Genomic DNA, 26482 nt, shown 5'->3' on the forward strand with positions numbered 1-26482 from the left:
TCAGGGAGCTCTTTTGATGTCTGCGGCCAGTTGATTCAGGTGTTCCACCGGCTCAGGATGCGCCTCTCCACCACGCTCAGTGACTTCGGCGAGAAGGGCCTGCGTAGCGCACAAGTGCTCGTCTTCAGTCTGACTCGCAGGTGATTCGGACAGCGACTGCTGGACAGGGGGGCTTTGGCGGTCGACGCTTCTTGCTTCCTCTTGGCGTCTTTTGCAGCTGTAGATGTGCGGGACGAAGTCACCAGGCGGGATGTCCTCCCGTCGGCAGTGGAAGCACATCTTCGGGTGGTGAGGACAGTTCTTCAAGTAGTGCTCCTCAAGGTGCCGAAGCTCACTGCTCTGCGTGCAGCCGTACCAGATGTTAGGGCAGTAGACGCGCAGAGTTCCCAGGTCCTTGGCGTTGAAGTCAAGTCTCGTGACGCCACGCATGCTGAACTTGGCATGGCCTTCGGGCGAAGTGCCTTCCCGTCTTTCCCTGCACTTGGCGGGGGCCTCTTTGATGGAAACGTCCAGGCAGCTGGCGCATACGGCATTGCCGCACGGAGCAAGATACTGGACCGGCAGCACGTCGTGGCACAAGCAACACACCCGCGCTTTGGGCAGTGGATCAAGGAAAGTGAGCCGGCGGCAGTCGACGAAGGAGTCGTATCCCCGCACGGTGTACCGATGTCCGAAATCTTGGGCCTGCAATTCCTGCGCAGGGGAACGGCATGAATGTGGGCATCAGCGATACTTGGAGCAGTGCCGCCATCCGAGCGTGAGGACGCAATGATTCTAGTCGATCTCGTTCAGCATAATAATAGAACAAAAAAAGAGCTAACCTTTTCACAGATAAAGGTGTTTGGTTTGGTTGGTTTTATCGGGTTTAGCAATCCAAAGTGACGCAGGCTATGAAGGACGCCGCAGTGGAGGGCTCCGGTAATTTCTACCACCCGGTGTTCTTTGACATGCACTGACATTGCACAGTACATGGGCCTCCAGGTTTTCGCCTCCATCGAAATGTGCCCGCCGCGGCCAGCATCGACTGCGCGTCATACGGGGCGGCAGCCCAGAGCCATAACCACTGAGCCACCGCGGCGGGTTACAGATAAAGATGCGTCTTACGAGTAATAGGCGTAGTAAAACATGCATAGAGCCTACCGACAGCAGTTCTCAGCTGCCACTTGAATATTTGCATTGCGTGCAAACATATTTTTGAACCCCTCTTGCCTTTAAAAAAGATGAAGGAACTAAAATTGGCGCACGGCTCGTGAAACCACAGATAGCTTTCGTTAACAATATTTCAAGACCGTTTCGGTATCTTCCTCGAAAGGAAATTTCAGTCCCGGCGGTCGACTGTAGCGCTCGACCACGTGGCATAGGCCGCGAGTTTGCGCCGTCGGCAAAACAGCCACAGTTCCACTTTCTATCGTAATAACCCGAATGCAGCGCGAGGGCCGACTTTGCAAACACGAAACAGGACAAAAAGAAAAGAAGTATAGCTCGATAGTAAGCTGATTAGCCAAAGAAAATTGCTTCCTTGTGGACAGCCATCACAGGAAGGCGATGACACGCGAGCCTTAACACAGTGCAGCAGTTGCTATCTGCTGTTATCGACGTAAGGGTTCAAGCGGTAACCGCCTGAGGCGATACTCCGCGATACGTCGCGGGATGACGCCGCCGTCGCCCATCGATGCCGCTGGCGCAAACCGCACGAAGCGACGGGACTCGGCGTCGGCTAGCGGCGCGTTTTCAGCGCTGCTCGATTGCGTTAATTAACGCGTAGAACAACGCTCTTAAGGCTTCATACAAGATAAAACACAATAAAAAAAAATATATTTTGGTAATTTTATTTTTAGTCGACTACACAAAGTCACGTGACGCAGAAAAGCGCGCCCGAGGGACGCTGCGATGAGGCGCCAGGCGACATTCCGACGCTCTTGTGACGTATAGTGCGTGTAGGACATATCCCACAGCACCTTTTACTTTTGAACTTCATTAATGAGCCTTTCATTAAATTCTTGCATAGCTGCCATGGTGAGGGATGCATCGGCTTTTGCTGCGCTGAAAGGCCGCTGAAAAGAAAAATCGACTTTCGCGCGCAAAACGGATCGGAAGTACGCATCCGCAAGGCCTACCGTCATTGGCCAAGTATATAGATGTCTCGATGGCTTAATATTTTTGGCTATAACTGCTGCAATGCTCTGCTTGGACCAGACGTTTACTGGCTGCTAGTCAGAAATGTAAGTCGCTATAGTGAGAACAGTACTACACTTTGCGTGGAAATTTCTTACGCTAAAGCACAGGGATTTCGTTGAGGCGCTTTGTGTTCACTCATGCCACACCCTACTCAAAAAATAAGTAGAAAGCGTCACAGCCGGGAGGAGGATTTAAAACCGCATCGCGCGAAGAGATCCGTTCCCCGCACCCGCTTTCCTTGATAACAGAGCACAATATCACGATACACGAGTGCCTAAATAACGCTTGCCTTTGCAGAATGAGTCGTGTGCAAAACTCCTCGCACTTGAAATGCGCCCGTTAGTCAGGAATACTCAGAGATGCTCGTTAAAAATAGTGACTCATATTTACTACACAAGCCATTCTACAGCAGTCACATAAACAGCTTAGAGATAAGGGCTCAGTACCGAACAAGAACTGTGCTGTCATGGTGGAACCATCACCTTCCCACGCTCTCGGTGTAATGGCACCAGATGAATCGCAACGGCACTTAGCGGCATATCTATTCGTTGTCGTGGAGACATCTATGCAACAGCGCTTAAACGTTATACTTTACAGCAAAACTCATGACAACAGCATGAGAATGCGCCGGCGACGGACTGAAGGAGCTGATCAAACGATGTGGTTCCGCGTGCATATCCATCATTGACTACATCTCGGCGTCGATGTTGTGAAAAGGGCCAATACACCACTGGCCTTACCAGTCCGGTGAGTGCCGCCGCCCTTAAGGCTCTGCTAGCACTTTGAGACTGACATGCAGGAGTGTTGTCATTATTTCAGGAAGACCGCGAAATACGCACCTAAACGGAACGTGAAATACATTGATAGCTGCGTCCTCCTTCGCATGACTGCCTCGAATGCGCAGCTTTATCACGACTAACGAAGTATCAATGCGAAAGTATTTCTTGCCTCATGAGTGGCGTGTACAGAATTTGTCACCACGGGCTGTGGACACAGCGTGTCTTCATGAAATGTCGATCATCCGGTAAGAGTGCAATTATGATTTGTAAGGATTAATAAGAATTTCATGGAAGGTATAAGTGGTAGAATTACAAACTAAAAACCATTTAAATAAGAATTCATATAATTTAGTTAAATAATCCGAGTAATTCATGATATTGGTGGATTAGAAGTAATCACTAGAGAATTGAGAAAACAATAAAATAATAATCAAGTAATCGATTAATATTAAAAGTAATTAATAATTGAAGGTATGCAATAAATATGTATTACATTGATCGATTAATTCAGTTATTCCTATTTTTTAAATTTTAACCAAGTAATTGTTAATTGTACAGTATTATTTATTTGATCGAGCAATTACGTAATTAAATAAGTAATATCAATGATTATTACAATATTAAGTAACAGAGAAGGCAACGGTACTCGAAAGATGAGAAGACATAAGTGCACGTTCAATTTTTTTCACACCGACAGTGGGATTCGACATGTTTTGCTCCTTGAGCTTCATTATTTTTTCCTGCCTTTTCCTACTAAATGCAATGGCAAGTGCATCACCGGCGCTAAAATGTGAAGCCTCTGACAGAGCTTTAACCGATGTGACAGCCGCTAAGAGAATCTTCACGGTGTCTTATTTAGTGCTCCTTTTATGAAAGCTCTCAAGCTCTCGGCAGTTTTTGGACAACTTAACAAGTTGGTGACGTAGAGCGCGGTAGTCCTCGTTCAGTGCACGCTCTTTCATGTGGATTGAGCGTGATATATATTTGAACTCCGCATATTTTGAATAAATTCTGGATCCCCCTTTGATTTCGAAAAATTCTGAATCCGCTTGAGGCATTCTAAAGGAAAGTGACACTGCCGTAAGGCGCTAAGCTGCACCTCTATTTGTCTGAATCGAAGAGGTCAACTTCGGTGACCAACATAAGAGAAATTATGCGTGCAAGACATCGACCACTTTCTGAAATTACTTTATTCGGCCGGTTAGGTTTATCCCACGGGGAAAATGGCAGGGAAGAGTAGATTCTTGAGAACACAAAAAGGTCAGCACACGGCGACAAAAGAGTAGACTGAACAACGTTTCGACTGGACGACTTGCCGTTGGCGAAGACCCCTCGTCTTGCCACAGCACAGGTCAGCGGGCTGTTTTCCTCTGACCCCTTGTTGAAGCTTGTATTGTAATCCTAGCTGGCACACAAAGGGGCACATTTCGGTCGGGCAGCCCTATAGACTCACCAGCTGGTGTTTATCTCGTTGCAGAGGCACCGCACGTGGCGCGCGATGTAGCTACAGTCGAAGACCTTGAGCACCATCGGTGCACAGCGGACACCGGACACACGGAAGATGTCAGCGTGCTCGCTCTCGTGGAGCTTCACGCAGGTCTCAACACCGCTGCACAGTGGCACCAAGGCATATATCTTCGTCCTTCATACAGAGCAATCTTTCGCGGAAGCTAGCGCCATGACCTGCCAAAGGTACGAAGCCAAATACTCAAGATATCATTCAGGTGGCAATAGAGGAAGCCAGAGCTGGGTTCAGCCAATTAGAGATCGAATGATTAAAGCAGCCCGGCCGTTAGATTTCTCCGGCACTTGCTCGTACCCATGACATCACCCGTCTCGGTGGCCTTGTGTGCGAAAGCCAAGGTTTTCTGTCATCAAGGGCAGTTACTAAGCGCGAAGAATATGGAGTTTATTAAGAATTCGGGTGGAGGTTCGCTAATGTCAACTGCTTTTCCTTCCTATTCTGGTGCTGCCGGTTGTGAGTTAATATACAAAACTGGCATCGTGTGCAGCGGCATAATTATGCAATAAGTTAACGATCGCGAGTGATCGTCCGATTTTTGATTTTCTACAATTCGATGAAGACTTATTCAGAGCTGAGCCGACACCTTGGGCTCTCGAACAAGTAACTTCCCCGCACAAGGAACCCCGCTTAATACTGCTCATTTCTGGCTCAGTCTATATGCAGTAAGCCAAATCTTTTCTGTAGAATCCCTTAAGTTCACAAGGAATGCTGGCATCAGGGAAGCGTCAGACATACATTATCACGAGAAACTTTTATCTTCCTTGAAACCCGGCCTATCTGTATAAAGAATTTGCTCCACCTCATCACCCAGCTAAAGCATGAAGTGCTATCTCGTGTAGGAGCACTCGCAAACTTTCTAGTTACTCAGGAGCAGTTGTTAACCTACTTCAGCTCGTCTGAGGAAATTTGGGTCCACATTGATGGTTGTCAGGATTGTTAACCTAGGCGCGCAATCAGCAGGCATGGAGTGTTTCTCTACTCGTGCCGCTCAAATGGTGAGGGGCTGATTTAGATGGTTATTTATTCTTCAAAGTAGCTTCATTTCATAACGACACCAAAACGGTTAGACGAGAAAAGTGATGTAATCATGAACACAATTTGTGCTTTTGTTTTGCTGTCGCTGCGCTGCCAAAATAATTTTTCCAATTCGCCCAATTTGCCATCTGTAAGCAGTTTGATTTGTAGCTGGTGGTCAGATAAATAGTTGTTGAACATTGGTGGCTATGACGCTAGTCGTGCCCTAACTTCACTGAGAATAAAACGTAGTCCAATCAAGGGTTTCTTGAATTTCCGCCACCACTAGTGCTTCAAGCGCGAGTTTCGCTGGCTCCTATCATTTGGCGGCAGCAGTATGCGCATGAACTATGCCACGCTTTCAGCTTATGATATATCAAGCTGAGAGGGACGCTAACTGAAAAACTCAAACTATGCAAGAGGATAGATGATTCCCCGGGAACGCTACCAATGACTTTTCTATCGCGAAAGGTGTCTGCGTTGCTGAGAAAACAGCAAATGAAAATTCCGAAACACCTCCACGTTCGAAGCACCTCCAAAAAGAAACTGCCAAGAAGTTATTTTTATGCCGTCCTCTAAAGACCGGAAACGCGGCCGGAAATCGAAAACTCAAAAATTCATCTGCGGCAAAGTGGGATTGCAGGCCACCTTCCCCCCCCCCCCCCCCCCCCCCCTCCCCGAACTATTTCGATGGGGCTCTTCGCTGCATCACGTGCGTCTGCGTCACGATGCGACGTGCGCATACGGTAAAAATAGGCTCCGTTGCTGCGAAAGAAAATTACATGAAGTTACCGAGAGCAGCCGGAGACTGCAGAACAAACTGCTGATCGTGCTGATGCATGTGTACATCGGCGAGAATAACGCGAGCATGTGGTCTTGGGTGCATTGTTCGCGGTCGTGAAGTGCACACGAAATCTTCGAGGGATACTCAATAACATGCGAGCAGCAGCCGTGCTCTAACGTATTTTATTCAACATCACTTCTGAGTGAAACATTGCACGCGTATTTCCCATCAAGCAGCGCACAGTACTGTCGATGGTTGCATGCTTGTTGAATAACTATGCAGTATGATTGCAGAGAACGCTTGTGATTCACTTGCTGTGGAAGTTGTGACTTTTACGTCTGTGAATTGGTTCCTGTCAGTTGTAAGCGAAAACAAACCACGGTACGCAGCGCCCAACTGCAGTCTGCCGCCTGCTGGCTGTAGCGGTCGGAAGGGGATTAACGCACAATCATGACGAACACGCGTCAGCTGGTTCAACGTTTCTCACGCGGAAAATCCTGACTTGCGTGCCGGCGTCTCACAGTACTGCGTACTACATGATAACCAGCACTGGAAAACTTTTTTCTTTAATGGGCCAAATAAGAGGTGATGGTGCATGCATATGGTGCTTCTCGCGTATTTTTCAGCACATCTAAAAGCATATCCGCTTTTCCACTGCGCAGAAAACGTGGAAGTCCACACACTTGTGTAGCGCTTCACACGCGGTTGATGTGCATATGGCATGCCCGTAAAAGCATGAGCACGTACTAAAGGTAAAAAAATAAACAAACTCTGGAATTTCATAACGCCAGCAGCCTATGCAAAGTAGCCAGTTCGGCGGATGAAGGGGGAATCAAACCGCTTCGCAGGCCGCGTGTCTAGCACACACAGCGCGAATGCGTTGAGAGGGAGTGGTTCTGAACTTGCTGCGTAAACGGCTACTCGCTGTCCGAGTGCACAGAATATGAAGCGAAAGACTCAGCGCTCGTGTTTGCGATTAACCTTTCTCTCCGTCATCTTTTTGTGTTGTTTTGATTACGAGACTCTTCGTACGGCCGGTTAAGCTCACCGCGCTGCTTCTATCGTATTTCGACGGTAATTCCCCATCGAGACGGCGAAATAGTGTTGTTCTCAAAAAGTTCACGAATACGTCACTCGTCGCCGCTGCTCAAACATTTAAGTAGCAGCCCCACGTGCACCTCATTTTTACTCAATTTTTTGGTTTACAAAGATTATGAGTTGTAACATGACTTATCAGCAAACCCCAAAGTTATCAATCCAGCCTGGATTAGTATCCCTTTTTAGTGTCCCATTAATGTAAATGTTTGCGGTGTCTGAAATATAAAGAATGAAAACCTTTTGCTCCGCCACATGTTTACATGCAAGAACCACCCATAATAAAGAAAGTGGTTTAAGCGATTATGGCCAAGTTAACGTCCGAAATACGTTTCTGTTTCTATCGTAGTCTCAAACGGTTCAGTTGCGGGCATAAGTCATTGCTTTGTTGTGCCACAGCACACTAAGTTTCGCTACAGCACACGACGTTTCACTAGAGCGCGAAAACTAATGCCAAACCTAACAAAGAAAAAGTACCTCAAAAACTTGGTTGCTTTTGAAAGTATCGTTAGAAAGAGCAGACGAATGCGATCATCAGGAACATTTTTTTACATTGCTGAACTAGTTTTTGTTTTGAGTTTAGACTTTCGACATTTCCAACATGAGGGACCTGACTGAATCTAATCCGTTTTACTATAGCGTATAGTTTTCAATGCATTCTTCACAAGAGATTATGACGACATATTAGGGACAAACTTTCAACGGAAAGTGGAAGGGAGGATGGCAGCAAGGCATAGCTAAAAGCATTTCATGCTCTTAAAGATAGAACAGCAACCCTTCTTGCTGCGGCCACTGTATGGATGATCACTCGACAGACAGTTTGAGAAGCATGTATCGCAAACAAAAAAGCAGGGACCACCTCCGCTGTAGTTATTACTACTGGAAAGTAAGCTAGGTTCTATACGAGCAGCCTCAAACAATCTTGTGTCTTTGGGGTCTTTCCTGGCCGCTACACGCGCTGCGATTTTCACACTTGATCCTTCAGCCCTGGTACATCTTGCGCATGCGCTTAATGAAACTGATGTTATCACTTAGCTTTAAATATTGTTTCTTTTGGTTTATTATGCATCTGTACCCATACGGATGTGTCTGGTTTGTACAATCGCTACTCATTCCCGGTTGTGTCGACTTTGTGTCTCTGTGTGCACTCTTAGCTGTCTCAAAAAAGGGCGACTGCCCGAACTTCTTCAAGCCCTTTGCCCTCTTAACCAACTCACAGTTCCTGCAGGATCTCGGAGAAGGCGACAGCCTCCGGCTGCCTGCAGGCCTTCAGCAGCTGCTCGAACACGTCCTGCGAATGACAGGGTGCCCGAAGCGGCTCTACCGGCGATACGAAGCACGGGGCGACAGCAGCTGCCGCGGCGCACCAAGCGTTTTGTTGGTGCTGGTCGAATGAACAGGCACCGAGAACCTCTTCCGATGGGCACTTGTTCTCAGGCAAAGCCAAGTAGGCAGTGTCCTCCGAGAGACCGCTGTTGTTCACATGCGACAACTCTGCGAGAGTGTATCGGGAACACCCTGAGTTCACAAAACAGTTACACATTGTTGACAGCCAACGTTGGAGTAGATTTCAGTTACAGAGCTATTACTCGTTACTATTCACTTGGATAATAAAACAAAAACTGATGCGTAATGATACAAATTAATATTTTAAATTGTTAAATGGGCAAAGCAAAATAGACGAAAAACTTCCTTCAGTGGGCCAGCGCGCATGATGTCACATTTTAATCCGACAGATGCTCAACTCTAGAGTCTCGAAACCAATGCCTTTCGTAATATTTGAAGATGATTCAGTTAAGGACGAAATGCTTTTAGCACCCGTTATCGGCAAACTCAGGCGAACATCTTCAATAACCGCGGCGAACTTTACTGGCCGAACTCAATGATTATCGCCCACGGTTACTGAGCCTGAGAGCCTTGGTGTAATTATGGCCGCAGCGGCCGCATCTGTAGACAGGAGGAGAAATGGAAAATGTGTCTGCGTGATGTGCGATGTCAGTGCGCGTCAAGAAAACCCATGTGATTTAACTTATTCCGGAGCCCCTCGCTCAACGTCCGCGATAGGCTATGTGTCTTCTTATAATTGGGAAAATAATTGGACGTTTTATCTTGTTTAGGATAAATGTGATACAGGTGCGCCAGCACAAGTCGTTGAGGTTTGTTCAACTTCGAGCAAAGGTCGGAGAAATCAGTGAGTGAGAGGTTCAGCGCTAGCGCTCTGAAACTGCCGTTTGGGCATGACGCGATATCGTTAATGGGTTAATACTCATATATGCGCAATTGGTCGTTCTCTAATTTACATTCATAGATCGCTGGGAGTCCTCGTACTCCTCCTGGCGCAGTGGTATAGCGGTTAAGCAATGCGCTAGTGCCCCGGGATGGCAGGTGCTGCCACCGGTAGGGTTGTGCGGCCCGGGTTGGCCTTCCCGAGCAATCTCCAATAACTGCCACCTGCCACAGTGGGGAGTTTGCTCACAATCTTAAGGTCAGGTTGTGATGGCTGCATAACGTCACGTGATCTAGGGTGCCCCCTAGGTTGCTTATGCGGGGATTTTCTCCTCACACGAGGGTACCGACGAGGGTACCGAGGGCGACGCCAGATTTTCTGCAGAGCGGGAACCTTAACGTTATAGCGTTAAAACTGTCTCAAACTGTCACAACTGCGATCGCTCTTAAACTCATCCCGATCGCATTGTCTCAGCTGGCAAATCCTGGCACACTACTCCCCCCGCCCTCCCCCGTAACCCTAAAGCCCATAAGGATGCCTCGTTAAACTGACTGAAAATGGTAGAATCTCAGCAGGGAACATTCGAAATCATATGTGACCTATTTTTGGCTAACAACGTGCACGATTAGCACTAGTCTCCAGTGAAGAAACTTTTGTTAATACGCATAACCAAAGGCCACACCAAAAAGGTGTCGTTCTTCAGCACCAAGAAAGTCCCTCACAAATATGACGACGTAAAAAGTCGCATTTTATTTAACTACCTCTTTGGCATCAAATAGCATTATCCGCTTATAGAACATTTCATTCAGGATGTACAAAGTTTGCATGTATTACAAGGTATGTTGTTGAACTGTTTCAGTGAGCTAAGGAAGTTGGACTGAGGGGATCAGGGAAGCAACAACACCAGGCATAGAGTGCGGCAGAACATGAAGATTCGTTTGATTTCCTTTGTGTTTAATTACCTGCACACTTCTAAATTATTTGCCTAAGTACAACAGCGTAACGTTTTCCTGATGCTAGAAGATCATCTAGCTAAAATTAAATCAGCTAACGAACAAAAGTTGTTTACCCCAGTCTGCTAACCCGGAGCGTCTTCTCTCGTCGCGCTGGCGGTGATGGGAAGGCTGCCACTCCAGGCGCTGAGGCCGCGATTCATCCAAGTCAGCCCAGTTGCCCTCTACGACTTCGGTCTCATCCGTGCCGTCCTCACTGGCATCGCTTCTTCGGCAGTATATATCGTCCAGGAGGGGGGTCTCAAAGGCCTCAGTGCTCGCACGATTCGCATCGTCGGCTCTGTTGACGTCATCTCTGGTGCAGCCGCCGTAGGAAGACGTCTGAGGACGCGGTGCCAGCTCCTCCGTACGCAAGGTGCCGCCGTGGTATTCGGCGGCGCTGAAGTCTTCGAGCACCCCTCCGCAAATGGTCGGGTTATAGCCCAGGAGGTCTGGCCAAACGGCGTCCCAAAGCCATCGTTTCAATCTTCCACCCACGTTCAACGGTTGATCTGTGTCGCTGCTGACGCTCACTGAGAGTTGCAGACGCCATATGTTAGGGAGGTATATGGAAAAGTAAGGAAATGGGTAGATGTTCGGTCAAAAGACCTCAGGCTAATGGCTTCATTTTCACCGGTTTCGTGGCACCCATATGCAGTCCAGTAGGATCTAAATACCTATTAGTTAAAAAAAAAACATCGTCCTCATCAAAATTTTCTGGACCTTAATATAATGCTCGCATGGAAGCTGTTTGGCCTGAAGACTTTTGAGCCAGTTTGCACTGCATTGAACAAGAGCAACTTGGAAAGGAAGAATGGCCGACTAATGAGACGAAGTAGGGAAACAGGGAATGTAACATTGTGCAAACGACTGAAATCATTAAGCGGTTACTTCCTCCAAGGGAAGAACCAAGCAGCGGACCGCATTCCAATAAAATCGGTTGTTAGTTTATTGTTTCTCCATCTACTTCTTCTCCCAGACCTCTTGGTAGCTTAATTCTTTAAACAGGAGATGAGGCTTTCAAATAGCGAAAAATGGCCAAAAATTTGGATTTGTGAACATCAAAGTATTTGATCGTGTTACTCGTTTTAATATGCAGTCCCCAAAGTTTCATTGCCTGATTCTACCTTCAAGTAGTTCACAAAAGTGTTTTATTAGGAGGTCCTACATATCGTAAACCGTTCATATAGTCGGCATTTTTTGAACCCTCTGTGTCTTTCCGTCTTTTCGCTGTTGCGACTAAGCGGCGCGAGCTTTGCTACGGCAGAAACCTTGATTTATTGTTTTCAAGTCTAGCGCCTTAGCGGGACACCAAGCCAATCCAAAAAGAGAAAGTTTCAAGGTCTTGCCATGGGGCCGCCCCGCGTCGGCGTTGGTCACCTCAGTGATTGCCCTTAGCAAGTGGCAGTTCGCGCGGTATCTGCTTTTGCGCTCGCATAGCAACTCTCTCTCGTCTAGCGTTATATGGTTTTGGGCTCCGTAGGATTCTTCTTTAGGACGCCTTCATTATTACGAAAGGTTATGTTTTGATGGGTTGCTAGCTAGAACCACGTTCTGCACATAACTTCATTTGCCAACTTATAACCTAGGCTGCGAACTGAACATTGCTGCCTACAACGTATCATCAGGTGCTGCTAACCAGTTAGTTCTAAACTACTGAGCACACAGCTGATATGGTGCATAGTTTTCTTTTGTTCCGGCTTCGTTGCGCAGGAGCCTTTTCATAATATCCAAGACGTACAAGGAAAGAGCTGTTCCCTCGCTGGCTGTCAGAAAACCCGTCAAGGGACTTCTTTGTCGGAGCACCGGTACTGATGCCGAATCGTCAGTGCCTGCAGCGAAAATAACAGATACGAAAGAGTGACGAAAGCAAAGAAAGTATTCAGCGCAAACTCTTAATCTTTTCAGGCACCATTCGTCATTTGTTGTTTAGGCAGATGCTTTTTTCTTCCGCCCAAACTGAGTGTGTCCTGAAGCCAACTAATAAGCTTTTCAAGAAAAATACCCGCTGCTATTTATACATAGACATACAAAAAATTTCGTAGATATGCTAGAACGGTTGCAGATGAGTACCAGAAACGTCAGCAAATCCCATATTTGCTATTCTATACATGTTGAGATGATGCAAGAAAAGTAGTGGTAAAATGACGTTTACGGAAGGTAAAAATTGCCTACAAAAGTATGGTGGAAGCTGTGTTATCAAGCTCACTCGTTTCAGAAATGTTATATACGACATTCGCTCTGGGGCACAATAAGGGCCGCAGGTTGCGACATAAAAAAACTGAAAACTGGCTGAAGCACATGCATCAGTGCTGCCTGTAGCCCAGGCTAAGAAGAAGCTATAAATTCACAGTTTACACAGGTGTTTACATACACATCGAAGCGTTCAACCTGATCCAACTCCTTCGAGTCGCCGGCTATTCAACATAAGTAGCCATGAAGTTCAATGTTCAGCTTTTCACACACCCAATTTTACTGTGATCAGAAAAAGGTTTACGACACCCAAGACAGAGAGGTTAGTTTGATGCAAAATACCCTAGCCTGCAGCACTTTCCCCGGAACGGAAGTTAAAGGAGAGAGCCATAAAGTGTTATAATGGGTAGCAATTTATAGATAAGATTGGTGCGCGCCTGCGACACGACGTGGCTCCTGGTAGTCCGCTTCGCGCTTGTGAAGCCAAGCACCACGCCCTGCAAGAACCCAGTACAACTCGGTTGACTTAGAAGCGGCCGTAGAGTGTGTCAGAGGTTTTTAAAGATTCTAGGTCTCCAGGCGCATCATATGTCACAATTTAACGACCACTCATTGAGCAAGTGCTGCCTGTACAATCCTAGTACGTGCGCTTCCTCAATGACCCAGAATCATCATATTTGTAAAAGCCTCTTCATTCAGATAAAAAAGACCCCTGTGTTTCGCATTTGACGCTATTGTCTAAGGAAGAAAAGTGCGAACTCCATACATCTGTGGTCCAGGGCTATCTCCTGTGTATGTGTCTGTCAGCCTATAGCAATGTCTTAGCATTCCAGTACCCTACGCCACACCATTCCTTTTGAAAATAAAAGTCATTGCTGTGTCGTTCAAGATAGCATGCGACGCAGACAACCGCTGAGCTCGAGGTGCAGATTAACAGTGCGTTTATTGGGCGCTTGCGCTCTTATATCAGCCACCCGGCTGGCCGGCTTGCACAGCATGGTTGCCAGTCTTGAAGGCCCTGGTTGCCAGATCCGATACATCTTTCTCCCTCTAAAAACAGAAAAAAACTAGCACAATACAACAGCAGATCGATTCAAGCAATTTGATGAAAGTCCTTTTGATACACGAGGCGGGTGGGCTTTTTCCTTAACCGGGTGCTCCGGCGAAGCCCAGCGTCGTCCGGCTCGGAATTCATGGTTTCCAGAGGACTATGTTGCCCTGGCTCAGGATGCTCTTGAGGCGTGTGGGCAGCCGTGGCTTGATCGTCACACGTGGGGCTCGAGTTGCCCAGGGACTCCTGTGGTGCCGCAAGCCTGGAAGAGAAGCACAGTCGCTAGCACTGTCTTCCGTACAGTCAGGAATGGTTTCCAGTGAGGGGTCGAACTCTTCGTTTGTTCGCAGCAGATGTTGACGGTTGCGACGAAGCTGATTCACGTCTTTTTTACGGACCATGTATGAGCGAGGGGCGACGGCGTTTTCTGCGAGGGCCTTTGTGGTCCACCCTCCCTTTTCGAGCAGCCTAACGGTGTCATGCTCGCCGAGTGCTTCTAGTGGACGTCTCTGAGGGTGGGCTTGGGTGTGCTTTTTGACCTCTGGTGCCCTACGGTCTGCGAAGTCAGGCAGCCTCGCTCTTAACCTCCTGCCCATGAGTAGCTCGCACGGGGCTTGTCCGGCCTCGAGTGGTGCTGTCCTGTAATTAAGAAGGCGATCCAAAAGTATTCATTCACATATAGCGCCTTCTTGAGGAAACATTTCACCAAGTTCATCCCTTTCTCTGCCAAACCGTTTGAGCGTGGAAAACCGGGACTAGAAACAACATGGGCAAATTCAAACTGTTCTGCGAAAGCATGAAATGCCTGCGATGAAAGTTGTGGTCCGCCGTCCGTGCATACTTCAAGCGGGATGCCGTGACGTGCAAATATCATGGCCAGCTCCTCTATTACACAGTGGCTAGTAGTGTGAGAAAGCGGCTCTACTTCAGGGCAATTGGAATAGGCATCGTAGACTGCAAGGTAGTTCCGTAATGCTCGAACAAGTCCGCGCCTACCCTAGCCGACGGTAATGCGGGACAATGCCTTTGCATTAGGGGTTCACTTGGTTGCTTGTAAGCGAAACGGTGGCAGGTTTGGCACCTGGAAACTTTCTCAGTTATTTCTGCTGCCATACCAGGCCAATACATCAATACTCTGGCCATTGCTTTGCATTTTCCGACGCCCAAGTGGCCCCCGTGTAGGCGCTGCAACATTTCTTTTCTAGGGACTTCGGAATGACAAGTCTATATCCACGCAACAGTACGCCTTCCACACTTGATAGCTGAGCTTCGAAGGGAGCTAGCTGACCTATAACGCTATGTCCATCTTGTAGGGCTTCAGTGACTCGCCTTGGCTCGTCGTCTTCACTCGTTTCTTTTGCCATCCGCTTGGCTGTTGTGTCGCTGACGAGAGTGGAGAGGCCGGCCGTTGCATGGGTGGCCACATTTTCTAGTTCGCTTTCAGGTGGCTCATCGCTGTCGCATCGGATTCTTGAGAGAGCATCGGCCAGAGCAAGGTCTCTCCCTAGGACGTACAGCAGAGAAATGTTGAACGGCATGAGGCACATAAAGAAACGCTGCAGGCGAGGAGGCATGTCTGACAGGTTCTTCTGGGCAATGGCTATCAGTGGTCGATGGTCCGTTTCCACTATTACGTCGACATTAAGACATTAGGTGTTATCTTTCAGCAGAATATGTCATGGGATGTCCACGTGGACAGCATGCTAATTAAGCTAGCACAAGTAATTGGGCTAGTATACCGCAATCGCAATTTACTACCACCAAAAATCTTACTGTTACTTTATAATACCTTATTCTCCTCCCGACTCAAATATTGTCACTTAGTTTGGTCTACGACAACTTACGGAAATTTGCAGAAGCTTCACAAGTTGCAGAAAAGGTTTGTAAGAGTAATAGAAAATCTGCCGTTTTATTCACATACGTATCATCTATTTCCCAAATACAACATAATTCCTGTTACCAAACTGTTTGATTATATCCTTTGCAAGGCAATTAAGAATGAAAACGCTAGCAACAGTTCATTTCTACATCGTCTAGCCAGGTTACAACCAAACACTACTACACGCCAGACACGTCACACGGAGCTCTGGAAAGTAAGGACGTTTCGCACAACATACGGCCTACAAACAATACAGAATAAACTACCCCGGTTACTAAATGATTTAAATCATAAACATATCCAACTTGAAAAGGTGACGTTCAAAACACTCCGCCGGTATTTCAACATGTACTAGGACACTTCGCTTGCCATTCCTGTTTACTCTGTCACGTTGTTGTTTACCCTGACTGTACCGCTTGTCTGTATTCACTTTGTTCTGAATTTTATTTGAAGCAAAATGTGCTTAATTTATCTGTTACTTTCGCTAAATCATTGCCATCGCACATGAATGTTTCATTGCTTTTGTAAGTGCTTTCTAACTTCATTCTACCACATTTTCTGTATAATTTTATGTAGTTCTTGTGAGTGATTGTAATTGCAGATGTTTTCGTGTTTTGTTCGATTTTGTTTTTGGATGAGACATGCCGTTTCATTGCGCCTATGATGCTGTCAAGTGTATAGGGGGGCCTCCGGCTTTGTCAAGCTGTCGCTTGTGACAGCTTTTACTGCGGGTCTCCCGCGCCATGTATTCATTAGGCGCAAATAAAACCATTATTATTATTATTATTATTATTATTATTATTATTATTATTATTATTATTATTATTATTATTATTATTATTATTATTATTATTATTATTATTATTATTATTATTATTATTATTATTATTATTATTAAAATCGCGAAACCGTTCACATGCGAAGTTGCCTTGAAGTACAAATCCATCCTCTGCCTGAATTGCTTCCACTTTTCCGCCGGCGCTTCGGAGAGCAGTTGGCGATTAGGGGGCGGTAGTACTTCCATTGCGCTGGCTCAGTTGAAGCGGGGAATGGGCGTGATAAGAACTTCTGACACCATGTGTCGTTCAAGATAGCATGCGACGCAGACGACCGCTGAGCTCGAGGTGCAGAGTAACAGTGCGTTTATTGGGCGCTTGCGCTCTTATATCAGCCACCCGGCTGACCGGCTTCCACAGCATGGTTACCAGTCTTGAGGACCCTGGTTACCAGATCCGATACAGTTACCACCACCACTGCCCGATTTGCTGGTGTTTGTGTTGAAACCGAAGGCATGCCCATAAATCACGGGAAGCGAAGTACTAAACCATACCTTGTAATTTGAGAACGGTACATGTCTGGCACTTGCCTACCTCTACAGCAATCACGATAAGCCTGCCAATGTGTGTGCAAATGCTCTTGCGCTTGCAAATCAGGCGCGATTTTAATAGGGGAGCAGCTAACCAGAATCACTAGCGCCTGCGAGAGCCTTCTCTTTCGTGCCATATGTCGTATGTGCAGCCGCTGACAAAGCAATGAATTGAAGGGGATTGCTTCCAGCTCATGCAGAGAGGCTATTGTAGCATCACCGAAATTCGTAGGCGTTGTAGAGAACTTTTCTGATTTTTAGTAAATCTAGAACTCTGTTAATGAATAGCGAGCCTCTAAATTAGACCCACAGGCCCACCCTTAGGCTCTATGCATCTGACAAAGGTTGAACCTGGGCATTGTCGTTTCTTTCGCTTTCCCAACTTTCTCATTGTACAGCACAACGAAAAACAAGTTGTATTGCTCTGTTCTGCAGGAAATGGTGCTACGTGGTAGCACGCACTGCCACGTGGTATGAAATGGGCATGCTGTGCTCGTCAGTAAACTCTATAGCGCGTTGCATACATGATGAAACACGGTATTACAGCGACCCAGTAAATGTGAAATGGCATTTAGAGGAGCTGACATGTCAGTGCTTTGACCAAAGCGATGACACAGCGTACCTGTGCTCTCTGCTGGCCCAAAATTCGCGAGCGCCGGGAATTGCACGCTCGGGATCGGCACCGAATGGCGTCGCCGACCAAGTCTGTAACTTCGCAGTGTAGGACCGCCTGGACATGAGAGCGGCAGTGAACAGCATGCGTTTTTGTTGAAGTTGTTCTGTTTATTCACTGCAATAGCGATAAAAAAAATGTATAACACTGAGCTCGACCATTAGGTAGGAAAACACCGTTCCCCGAAGCAGAAAAAAAAATTCAAACCACTGGCAGAAATGTGCCGCGAACATAATAATTAAGACTTTGAAGACGGCAAAGTAAATTTCCTTATCGCCAGTGATAACAGAGGCTATTAAACTTTATTAAATAAATCAATGAAACAGCGCACTCTCTGATTTTTTAACCTATAAGGTGTAATCACTTATCCGATTTGTGCCTGAGTGGCCCACATTACCACAGAGCAAAGGACAGTAATACTTGCACGTTTCAACAAACATCCAAAAACAAATGCCCTCTTTGCATTATTTCATTATTGAATTAAGAGTGCATAAGCGTCTAAACACATACAAGTTAGGGTGTTTGCTACGCGCCTTTTGAAGCATAAGAGAATCGTACACCAAAACTGCAAGATTTTGCTCCTGCTCTCAAAGAAGCTTAGCAGACGCCGCATTGGCTCAGTGGTTATGGCGCTCGGATGCTGACCCGAAAGAGGAGGGTTCGATTCCAGCAGCGGCGGTTGAATTTCGATGGAGGTGAAATTCTAGAGGCCCGTGTACTGTGCGACGTCAGTGCACGTTAAAGATCCCCAGGTGGTCGAAATTTCCAGAGCCCTTCACTACGGCGTTCCTCATAGCCTGAGTCGTTTTGGGACGTTCAACCCCCATAAACCAAGTAAAAAAAAAACAGCTTTCAAGAGTGCGTTTTCATGTATGCTGGCTTGCCATGCTCTATATCGTGTCTGAAAAATTGTGCAAGAAAGTACGAACTACTAATAAAGTAACTTCCGAATAACAGCCTGAGGGGAGAGCTGGTGCGTGACGAAATGAACGGCGGCGCAAACAAGGACACTAACTAGAAAGAGACACCACATGCGCACACTACCAACTGTTTATTGCGCGAAAAGGTGGCATATTTAAACATTCAGCTTAAGCATGTGATATCGCATTATCGCTCCGAACCCAGCGCGTGGGAAAAAAGCACTGACATCAGGAAAACGAGCAACCCCTGCAGATTCTGGGCAGGAGTCCCGATCAGGTGGCAACTGAAATTATTGAGGCTTTTATGATTAAAAAGAAGGGAAGCATTTGTGTTAGCGACTCTTCGATATCCCTCCGTACAAATCAAGTTTCATTTCTGGACAGTTTTTTGTGACATCATGTTCAGTGCGACTCTTCAGCCCTCCTTTTCTAGCGGCCGTCTGTGGAGTTTTTTTTTAGAATCTTTGTTACTGTCTACACCTCAATACGGATTTGATCAAGGCAGATCCACTGAAACAGCTTTTCTAACACAAAAAGAAATAATTCTCGAAGCATTTGAAAATAAAGAGATATGCATAGGAATTTTTGTTGACTTTTCATAGGCTTTTGACCACCTTATTCACCACAAACTACTAAAGAAACTTGAACTCTACGGCATACGTGGCACACCACTCCTCCTCATCGAATCATATCTTCAACATCGTTTTCATTGTGTGCACATAGTAAATGAACTCTCTTCTCTTCAGAAAATTTTTACCGGCGTCCCAGAGGGAAGTATATTGGGACCTTTACTTTTTATTCTTTACATTAATGACATTGGTAATATAAGTAATAAGCCTCAATATGTAATTTACGCAGATGACACTAGCATGTTCTTTAAAGGTAATAGTCTCGAATTTCTAGTCCCAACCATTAACAGCGCGTTGGATGCCCTCAAACACTGGAGCGAAGCAAACTCCCTGGTACTAAACGCGAAAAAGACAAAAGCAGTTGTTTTCCAAGCGAGAAATAGGGCGATCATGGCAGAGCATCAGTTTCCCATTGGGAATTCTATTATAGATATTGTAGATACGGCCAAAACACTTGGAGTATTTTTCAGTAAGAGCATGGTCTGGGACGCTCACGTTAGTATAGTTCTATGTCGCCTCACGAAATGTGTAGGAATGCAAGCAAAATTTCGGTATTTTCTTCCGACGTCTATAAAAATACTAATTTAACACGCTGTTCCTCCTTCATTTAAATTACTGTTTCTTAGTATGGGGCAATACAACGCAGGCCAACATAAATAAAATATTCATGCTCCAAAAAAAAAAAAAAGCAGTCCGGCACATAGCAAACGTCGATTACCGTGCGCACACAGAATTTTTCACGCGCTTTCACATTACACCAGCTCATGACCTATATGAATATCATTTAGCACTGAGATATAAAAAGTGTATACGCTACCACCAGTATACGTTCCTAGAACTATCCTGCCTGAAAGCCACTATTCCAACATATGCATTTCGAAATCAGTCATTCTGGTGCGTTCCCTTCTGTCGTACAGAATACGGACGTTCTATGTTACGCTTTGCAGTTCCACATGTATTAAATAAGCTGCTGAGTAGAGGAATATCTGTGGAAAAAAGTAGCGCACGTGACATTCTTGTCGCTTTAGAGCGGTGACTTTCAGTCCCTTTTGATAAATGTGCTGACATACGCAAGCATTTTTTTTTAAATATGTGTACTTGATTCTATCAATCAGTTTGTCATATTATAAAAAGCGTACAAAAGCTTTAGTGTTCATGTTTTGGGCGTATAAGTTCTTTTCTTTGTCTTTTAACAATATATGCTCGCAGCGCCTCTTAACTTTTTTTTTCTACCTCGTCATTGTTAACCAAGCTCTGTTGCTTTCGTTGTATTTGGCCTTGTAGAAGGGGCCCGGACTCCTTCAAGTGAATTTTTATCACTTTTCTGTCCGGGCCTACCTACATCTTCCTGATGTAAATAAAGACGAACTTGAACTTGAACTTATTGAGTTTATCTTTATAGTGTTTGCAGTTTTTCGGTTTCTGACAGCTTTTGCTTCATTTGTTTACTCTGCTTTCGCTAAGATTGTTATTTGTTATTGGTTTTTTAGTGTCTGACCGCTTTTGCTTCTCCTGTAGGACTCTGCTATAGCTACGATTGTGTGACGCTGTTTTTTCTAAAAGATGTCCCCCTCCTTTAAGTTTTTTAATTCCTTTTATCAGAATCTGTTGCTTTTTTTTCTGCAGGGGTTAAATTTTCTTGTTCGTTTTCCTGATGTTGATGTTTTTTTTCCACGTGCTGGGTTAACGCGATGTTACATGCTTGAGCTGAATGTTTAAACAAGCCACCTTTCCGCGCGATAAACAGTTGGTAGTGTGAGCATGTGGTGTCTCTTTCTTGTTAGTGTCCTTGTTTGCGCCGCCGGTCATTTCGTACTGATAAAGTGTTTACGCAATTTGTCCTGCATGTCAGTGCCAGCCATATGGCTTACACTGAACGGCACCAGCTAAGACGTCGCTCTTCTTTTATTCGTCGTAAATTAGAGCAACAAATCGGCAGTATTGACTAATGCCATAGCCACAACGTAGCCGGTAGAATCTTCTATCTAGAGCGCAGCCTCGCAAAGAAAAGGTCAACGAAATTAGTCCACCCCTCTTCCGTGCTCTGCTGCTAATGATTGGGTGCTACTTAGCTGATTTCTTTTTGTTTCTGCACATGTGCAGCAGGCACGTAGAATGGTCAGTGGGAGAGCATGAGAAAGTGTAACTGGGCGTAGGGAGGTAGGGTAGGGAAGTAGAGAATAGTTTATCCGGCAGCGAGCGACTGCACACAAGTTCACAACTTGTCATCTTGTCAAAAGCAGCGGCGTCGACTTGCTGAACCAGTTGTGGGCTATCGCTGACGGTTTATTCACGCTAAACTGGCTTGTCTGATATGAAAAGGCATAAGCGTACAGCAGCATAAGGACGCCATTGAAATCCTATCCCCAGAAATGCTATATCACAGTTCTATATCACACTTCACTAATAACGTGTGAAGCAAAATTTTTCTCTTAAAAGATGGCTGCCAACCATAGGGCCGCTACCCCATGCCAAAGAAGTTAGAACTCTCCTGCTAAACTCGTTGTGGGTGTCCCTGTTGTATTGAATTTTCGCGAATTGTGACCCCCCTTCCAGCCGTACTTCACTTGTGGCACTATTTTTCTTCGTGCTGACTGCACGCCTTAGCTGAGCGAAATCCTAAAGTATAGCTTTACCCGGGCGCCGGTGTTTTGCTTCATCAGATTCCTGAAGTGTGTGCAGGGACGAGTTGCTTCTGCAGGATGTGCGGGAATCCGCTGACGTGGTTGATGACGACTGGCGTCTTTTGTACCACCACCACCTGCGATGTCGACCACACTTTTTTGAGACGCGATGTGGGAATTACGGACACTCTAAAGGTTTTATCTACATCTTGTAATTTACTAAAACCTTGCACCTTAAATGGTGAAAATTTAGTGGTACGCTAAACTTTCTGATGTCTTATGCCTTACATTTGATTTGTTTCTATATAAGGGAATTTTCAAATATAACTGGACGGCAATTAAGAATCCTTGCTATGCCTCTTATATAGGCAAGGAGAAGTCGAAAACCAAATTCCACTGAAGTGAATCACATGCGCAAGTAATCTTAGTTTTAAAGCGAAGCATTCTTGCGTTCATCTTCTTTCCATGGGACCCCCAAACTTCTTAATGTTGACCATTCAAGCTGGACATAGAGCACTCATGTATGGAGTGCTTGCAAAAATCTCTACTGGAAGACGTTCGTAATACAGAGCTCAAAAAACAGGGTAAAGGGTATCTATTAGAAATGATTAAGGTTTGAGGCTTTCTAGTTTCTTGCAATTTAAAGCGATCTGTAAGTAAGAAGAAAATAATTGAAAGCTCCAGCTGCTTGGGGGAATTTTGCCGCCACACCGTGTTTAGAGAAACCTCTCCAAAACGCTTGTAATGAGATTTTTATAAGAAAACTAATACACAACGCTATAGGTATATGCCTAAATTGCGAAACTCGGGGCAGCTGTTCAGCATCACCAGTTCAGCATCGCTTTTGCATCCAACGTTCTCGTTGCTATGTGGCCCACCATACACATGCCTGCATCCGGCCGGTTCTTCTTATTACTGTCGAGGATACTCGTATCGCCTACAGAATCCCAGCAACCAAGGCTGCCACACCGCGAGACCACCTTCAGTCCTGATGCGAGGCAGAAAACTGAAGCTGTGATCAACATTGGTACCTCAGCTTAAACAAAGTGATACCCTCTCTAGCGTATAACTTGCCACCAGCACCTTATACCCGCGCGGGGCTGTGCGTGCAGGGACTCGCTCCGTAACTAAGCCGCCGATTCCACACCTAGCGCCAGAAGCGCCATCTCTCGGGCCCGCCATAAATCTGTCTAGCACGGAGAGCACCCACCCGAGGCACCGCGACTGTGTAGCACTCAAATGTGTATCACCTGTAAACTTCTTGCAAGGATATACAGCAGCTCTAAAAATTAACGCATATTTCTTTCGACAGCACCAGCAAGATAGGCTTCTTTTTTTTTTACTGAAAGGAAGCGCCAAAAGCTTATGTTTGTTTTTCTTCCTTCAAATCTTACCTGTGATGACATAGTACAGCTTGTACGAATTAGTAATGCACTTCAAAAAAAAGTTACCGATTTTTTTACGTTGAATTCATTAAACGGTCTCCGGATAGCGTTCCCCACGCGAAATGTCAGAAGGCTCACACGCACCCCGTCAGGACCAGGCTGAGCAGCAGTGGCACGATGATCGTCAGAGACTCGACAGGGATGGCTTCCTTCGCAGAGTGAACCACCCGGAGGGCTTGGGTGACGCTCTCGAAGCTGCGAAAATCGACTCGCCCGGTGGCTTCGTGGACGTAGTCCAAGGTGGGTGGTAAAGGTGCCGCTACTTGTGCTGCAAAGTAATAGCGCAGTTGCGCTATTCAGAATCTGGCAACAGGTGAGAGTAATTAGGCTTCACTGCTGCTCGCTTTTCTAAACGCCTACAAAGCTCAGTACACTGCTGAAATACTGCTGATGTAGACGGGGAAGTAGAAAAGAAATTGTACCGCGAACCGCGGTGGCTGTGCACTGTGGGGAAACGTTCCACAACTGGCGTTTTTCTCCTTACCGGTTTTCTGCCTAGATATAATCACCTTGCAGAGGACGTTTCTTCAGAAAAGTTTAATTTATGTCGACCCCGTTTATTTTCTTGCGCCGGCTGCGTTCTTATGAAGGAAAAACGCTAAGACGCCCGTGTGCTGTGCGATGTCAGTGCACGCTAAAGATCCCTAGGTGGTCGAAGTTATTCCGGAGCACTCCACTACGGCACCTCTTTCTTCCTTTTTTCTTTCACTCCCTCCATTATCCCTTCCCTTACGGCGCGGTTCAGGTGTCCAACGATATATGAGACAGATACTACGCCATTTCCTTTCCCCAAAAACCAATTATTATTATTATTACTTTATAGGACCACAGGGCAGATAAATACTTTTTTTTTCAAAATGCTGAATTATAAGTTAATTGTGCCAAATTTTCTTCTAACTCTAGATATATCAACGAACGCTGCAACATAAAAATTCAAAATCAAAATGTATGCCTCTCGCAATCAAGATTATAAGAACGTTTCGACCTCTACCACTCTGCTAGGAATGCGATGATTGTTGAGCAAGCCTTCTGCCACATTTTCTAAACTCTGCCGCCATTTAGCAAGATTGTCAAGAAAAGCATATACTACAAAACAATTTTCTGAAGATATAACAGTTGAATATTGGTTGAGTGGTCACAAAATTATTTTTAATATACTTAAAAATTTCATTTGTGCATATCGAGAAATAAAAAAAATTGAAAACACCCATCCTTTCTATACATAGTCTTTTTTTTTTATGCGGCACAAGTGGGTCATAAGCGAGGAAAAACTTGAGGTCTGACGGTCTGCTTTCTCCCTTCCTTACTGAAATAGTGACTTCGTTTTGACTGATGACCTAGGCACGAAAACAAAAAAAAAATGTGAAAGTCCGTCTCCATTTGGCGGCAGTTGGGCGCGCGCACTATACACACAAGAAACAACTTAACACTTTGAGATCCCCTATTTTTACCTACCTCGTACATCAAGGTTTACTTCGTAGAAACGGTTCCTGTTTCTGCCGTTATTACACGATTCTGATATAGAACCCCTACTGGCGTTAGAGGTAAACTGTCCAGGAATCTTTCCTATCTAATGCCGCGACGTCTAGAAAGGCCTCATGCAAAGTGTTCGAATGAGTGAATCCTCACGAGGGTCATGATAGGCGGTTAGACGCCGAAGTCCAGGGACGTCTTCGGCTTGCCTATGCCAGATGCCCAGCAGGACGAAAGGCCATGGCTTGTGGTACAAACCAACGAAAATCGCAGCCAGCAGCGTCCCAACGCAAGTAAGCAGCAAAATCATGGCGACCCGTCTTGTGTTTTTCTTCTTCTTCAGCGCTTCTTTTACTTACGTTTTTAGTTTATTTTGCCAATCTAAATGTATTTTTACTAAGCTTCGCATGGCGGCCAAATGCGACTTATGATATTTTGTTTTATAAGGCCATAATAATAATGGCTACCATCTATGGATACAGTTTACCGCCGTTTAATGCGTTCTATCGGGAGCAAGAGAGAGAGTGAGAAAGAAGAAAGCCAAGGAGCTTAATACTATATGGTCGCGGATATTCAATAATGTGGTAAATGTGTGAATGACTCTAAGTGGGAAGCTAATACAAGTATAATTATGTTACACTCCTTAGCATATCGCATATTAGGAGTGTAGTCTGTTTTGCCTTCCACGTACCAACTAAATACGGAAGTTCTAACATCACGACACAGTGAGAATTCAGGAAGAAAAGAAGTGTAGGGCAGTCTGTTGAAAATGTGGCGGTGTGCTCATGAGCGATTCCCTTTGGAGGAAGATCCACTTCATTAACATTGTAAGTGTGCACTATCGACTTATCCAATGCAAGTTGATTGATTTATTTTGCCCTCAGGGCGGAAGACTTCAGAGGGAAGTGGAGAATACAAAAGGTTATTATGAAATCACAAGTACAGAACAAGATCAGAGGACAAGATATCAAATAAAGAATGCAGGTACTGCGCAGAGAGTGTAGTTGGAGCAAAGTGTCATCTTCAGAAGCTTCAGCAATTGTAAAAAAACCAGCGTGTAAAAAGCACACCGCTTACAATATTTACTTGCAAATCATGCAGCGTTGCTCGTTTTGCCTCGCCACCGTTCTAAACACCTCAATAGAGAAAGAAGTCGCACTCTTACGCCTCCGAAGCTTAGCTCTTCATTTTACTCTTGAGATAAACCTGGATGAGTTTTTTCCTCTTTGGATCTGTGCCAAACCCTGGCTAATCCCCCACCATGGGTATGCGCCATCGTATTTGAGACAACAACAACAACGACAAAAACAGCACTTTCAGGAGTACAGGCGAGTCCTACGGAATGGCTGTACGTACTTTGTACGGCGACTGTGTAAGAATTCGTTCGGACTTGGTTGACATATGACGAACCTCCAGTCGCACTGTCCGTATGGTGACCATTCAGTTCGGGCCGAACAAAACAGAAATAGAAGATGGTAAAACAGCGGGGAAAATGCGGTATTTACAATGAAAACGATGGCTCGGTTTGAAGATTCTCGAATGCCTCAGTGATGCTTCCACCACTCTCTATTCTGCACGGGTTTCCTAGCAAGAACTTCGTCCGAAACAGCAGTAGTCGGTGCGCGCCATTCGCCT

At 45.7% G+C, this 26482-nt stretch overlaps 1 protein-coding gene across 1 annotated transcript; it reads right to left on the reverse strand.

Annotated features, from left to right (window-relative positions):
• LOC144128072 (uncharacterized) lies at positions 1–25165 on the reverse strand. The gene is made up of 11 exons (XM_077661129.1): positions 25004–25165; positions 23459–23642; positions 21942–22066; positions 17706–17813; positions 15168–15342; positions 14392–14477; positions 14005–14100; positions 10672–11127; positions 8780–8869; positions 8593–8666; positions 1–693 (listed from the first exon to the last, which is right to left on the reverse strand). The coding sequence occupies exons 1-11, from the start codon at positions 25155–25157 to the stop codon at positions 1–3; spliced, it is 2241 nt and encodes a 746-aa protein (XP_077517255.1). The 5' UTR covers positions 25158–25165.
• Between the last annotated feature and the right edge of the window lie 1317 nt (positions 25166–26482).

Source organism: Amblyomma americanum, chromosome 1 (genome assembly GCF_052857255.1).
Source record: "Amblyomma americanum isolate KBUSLIRL-KWMA chromosome 1, ASM5285725v1, whole genome shotgun sequence".
Classification (NCBI taxonomy): Eukaryota; Metazoa; Arthropoda; class Arachnida; order Ixodida; family Ixodidae; genus Amblyomma; species Amblyomma americanum.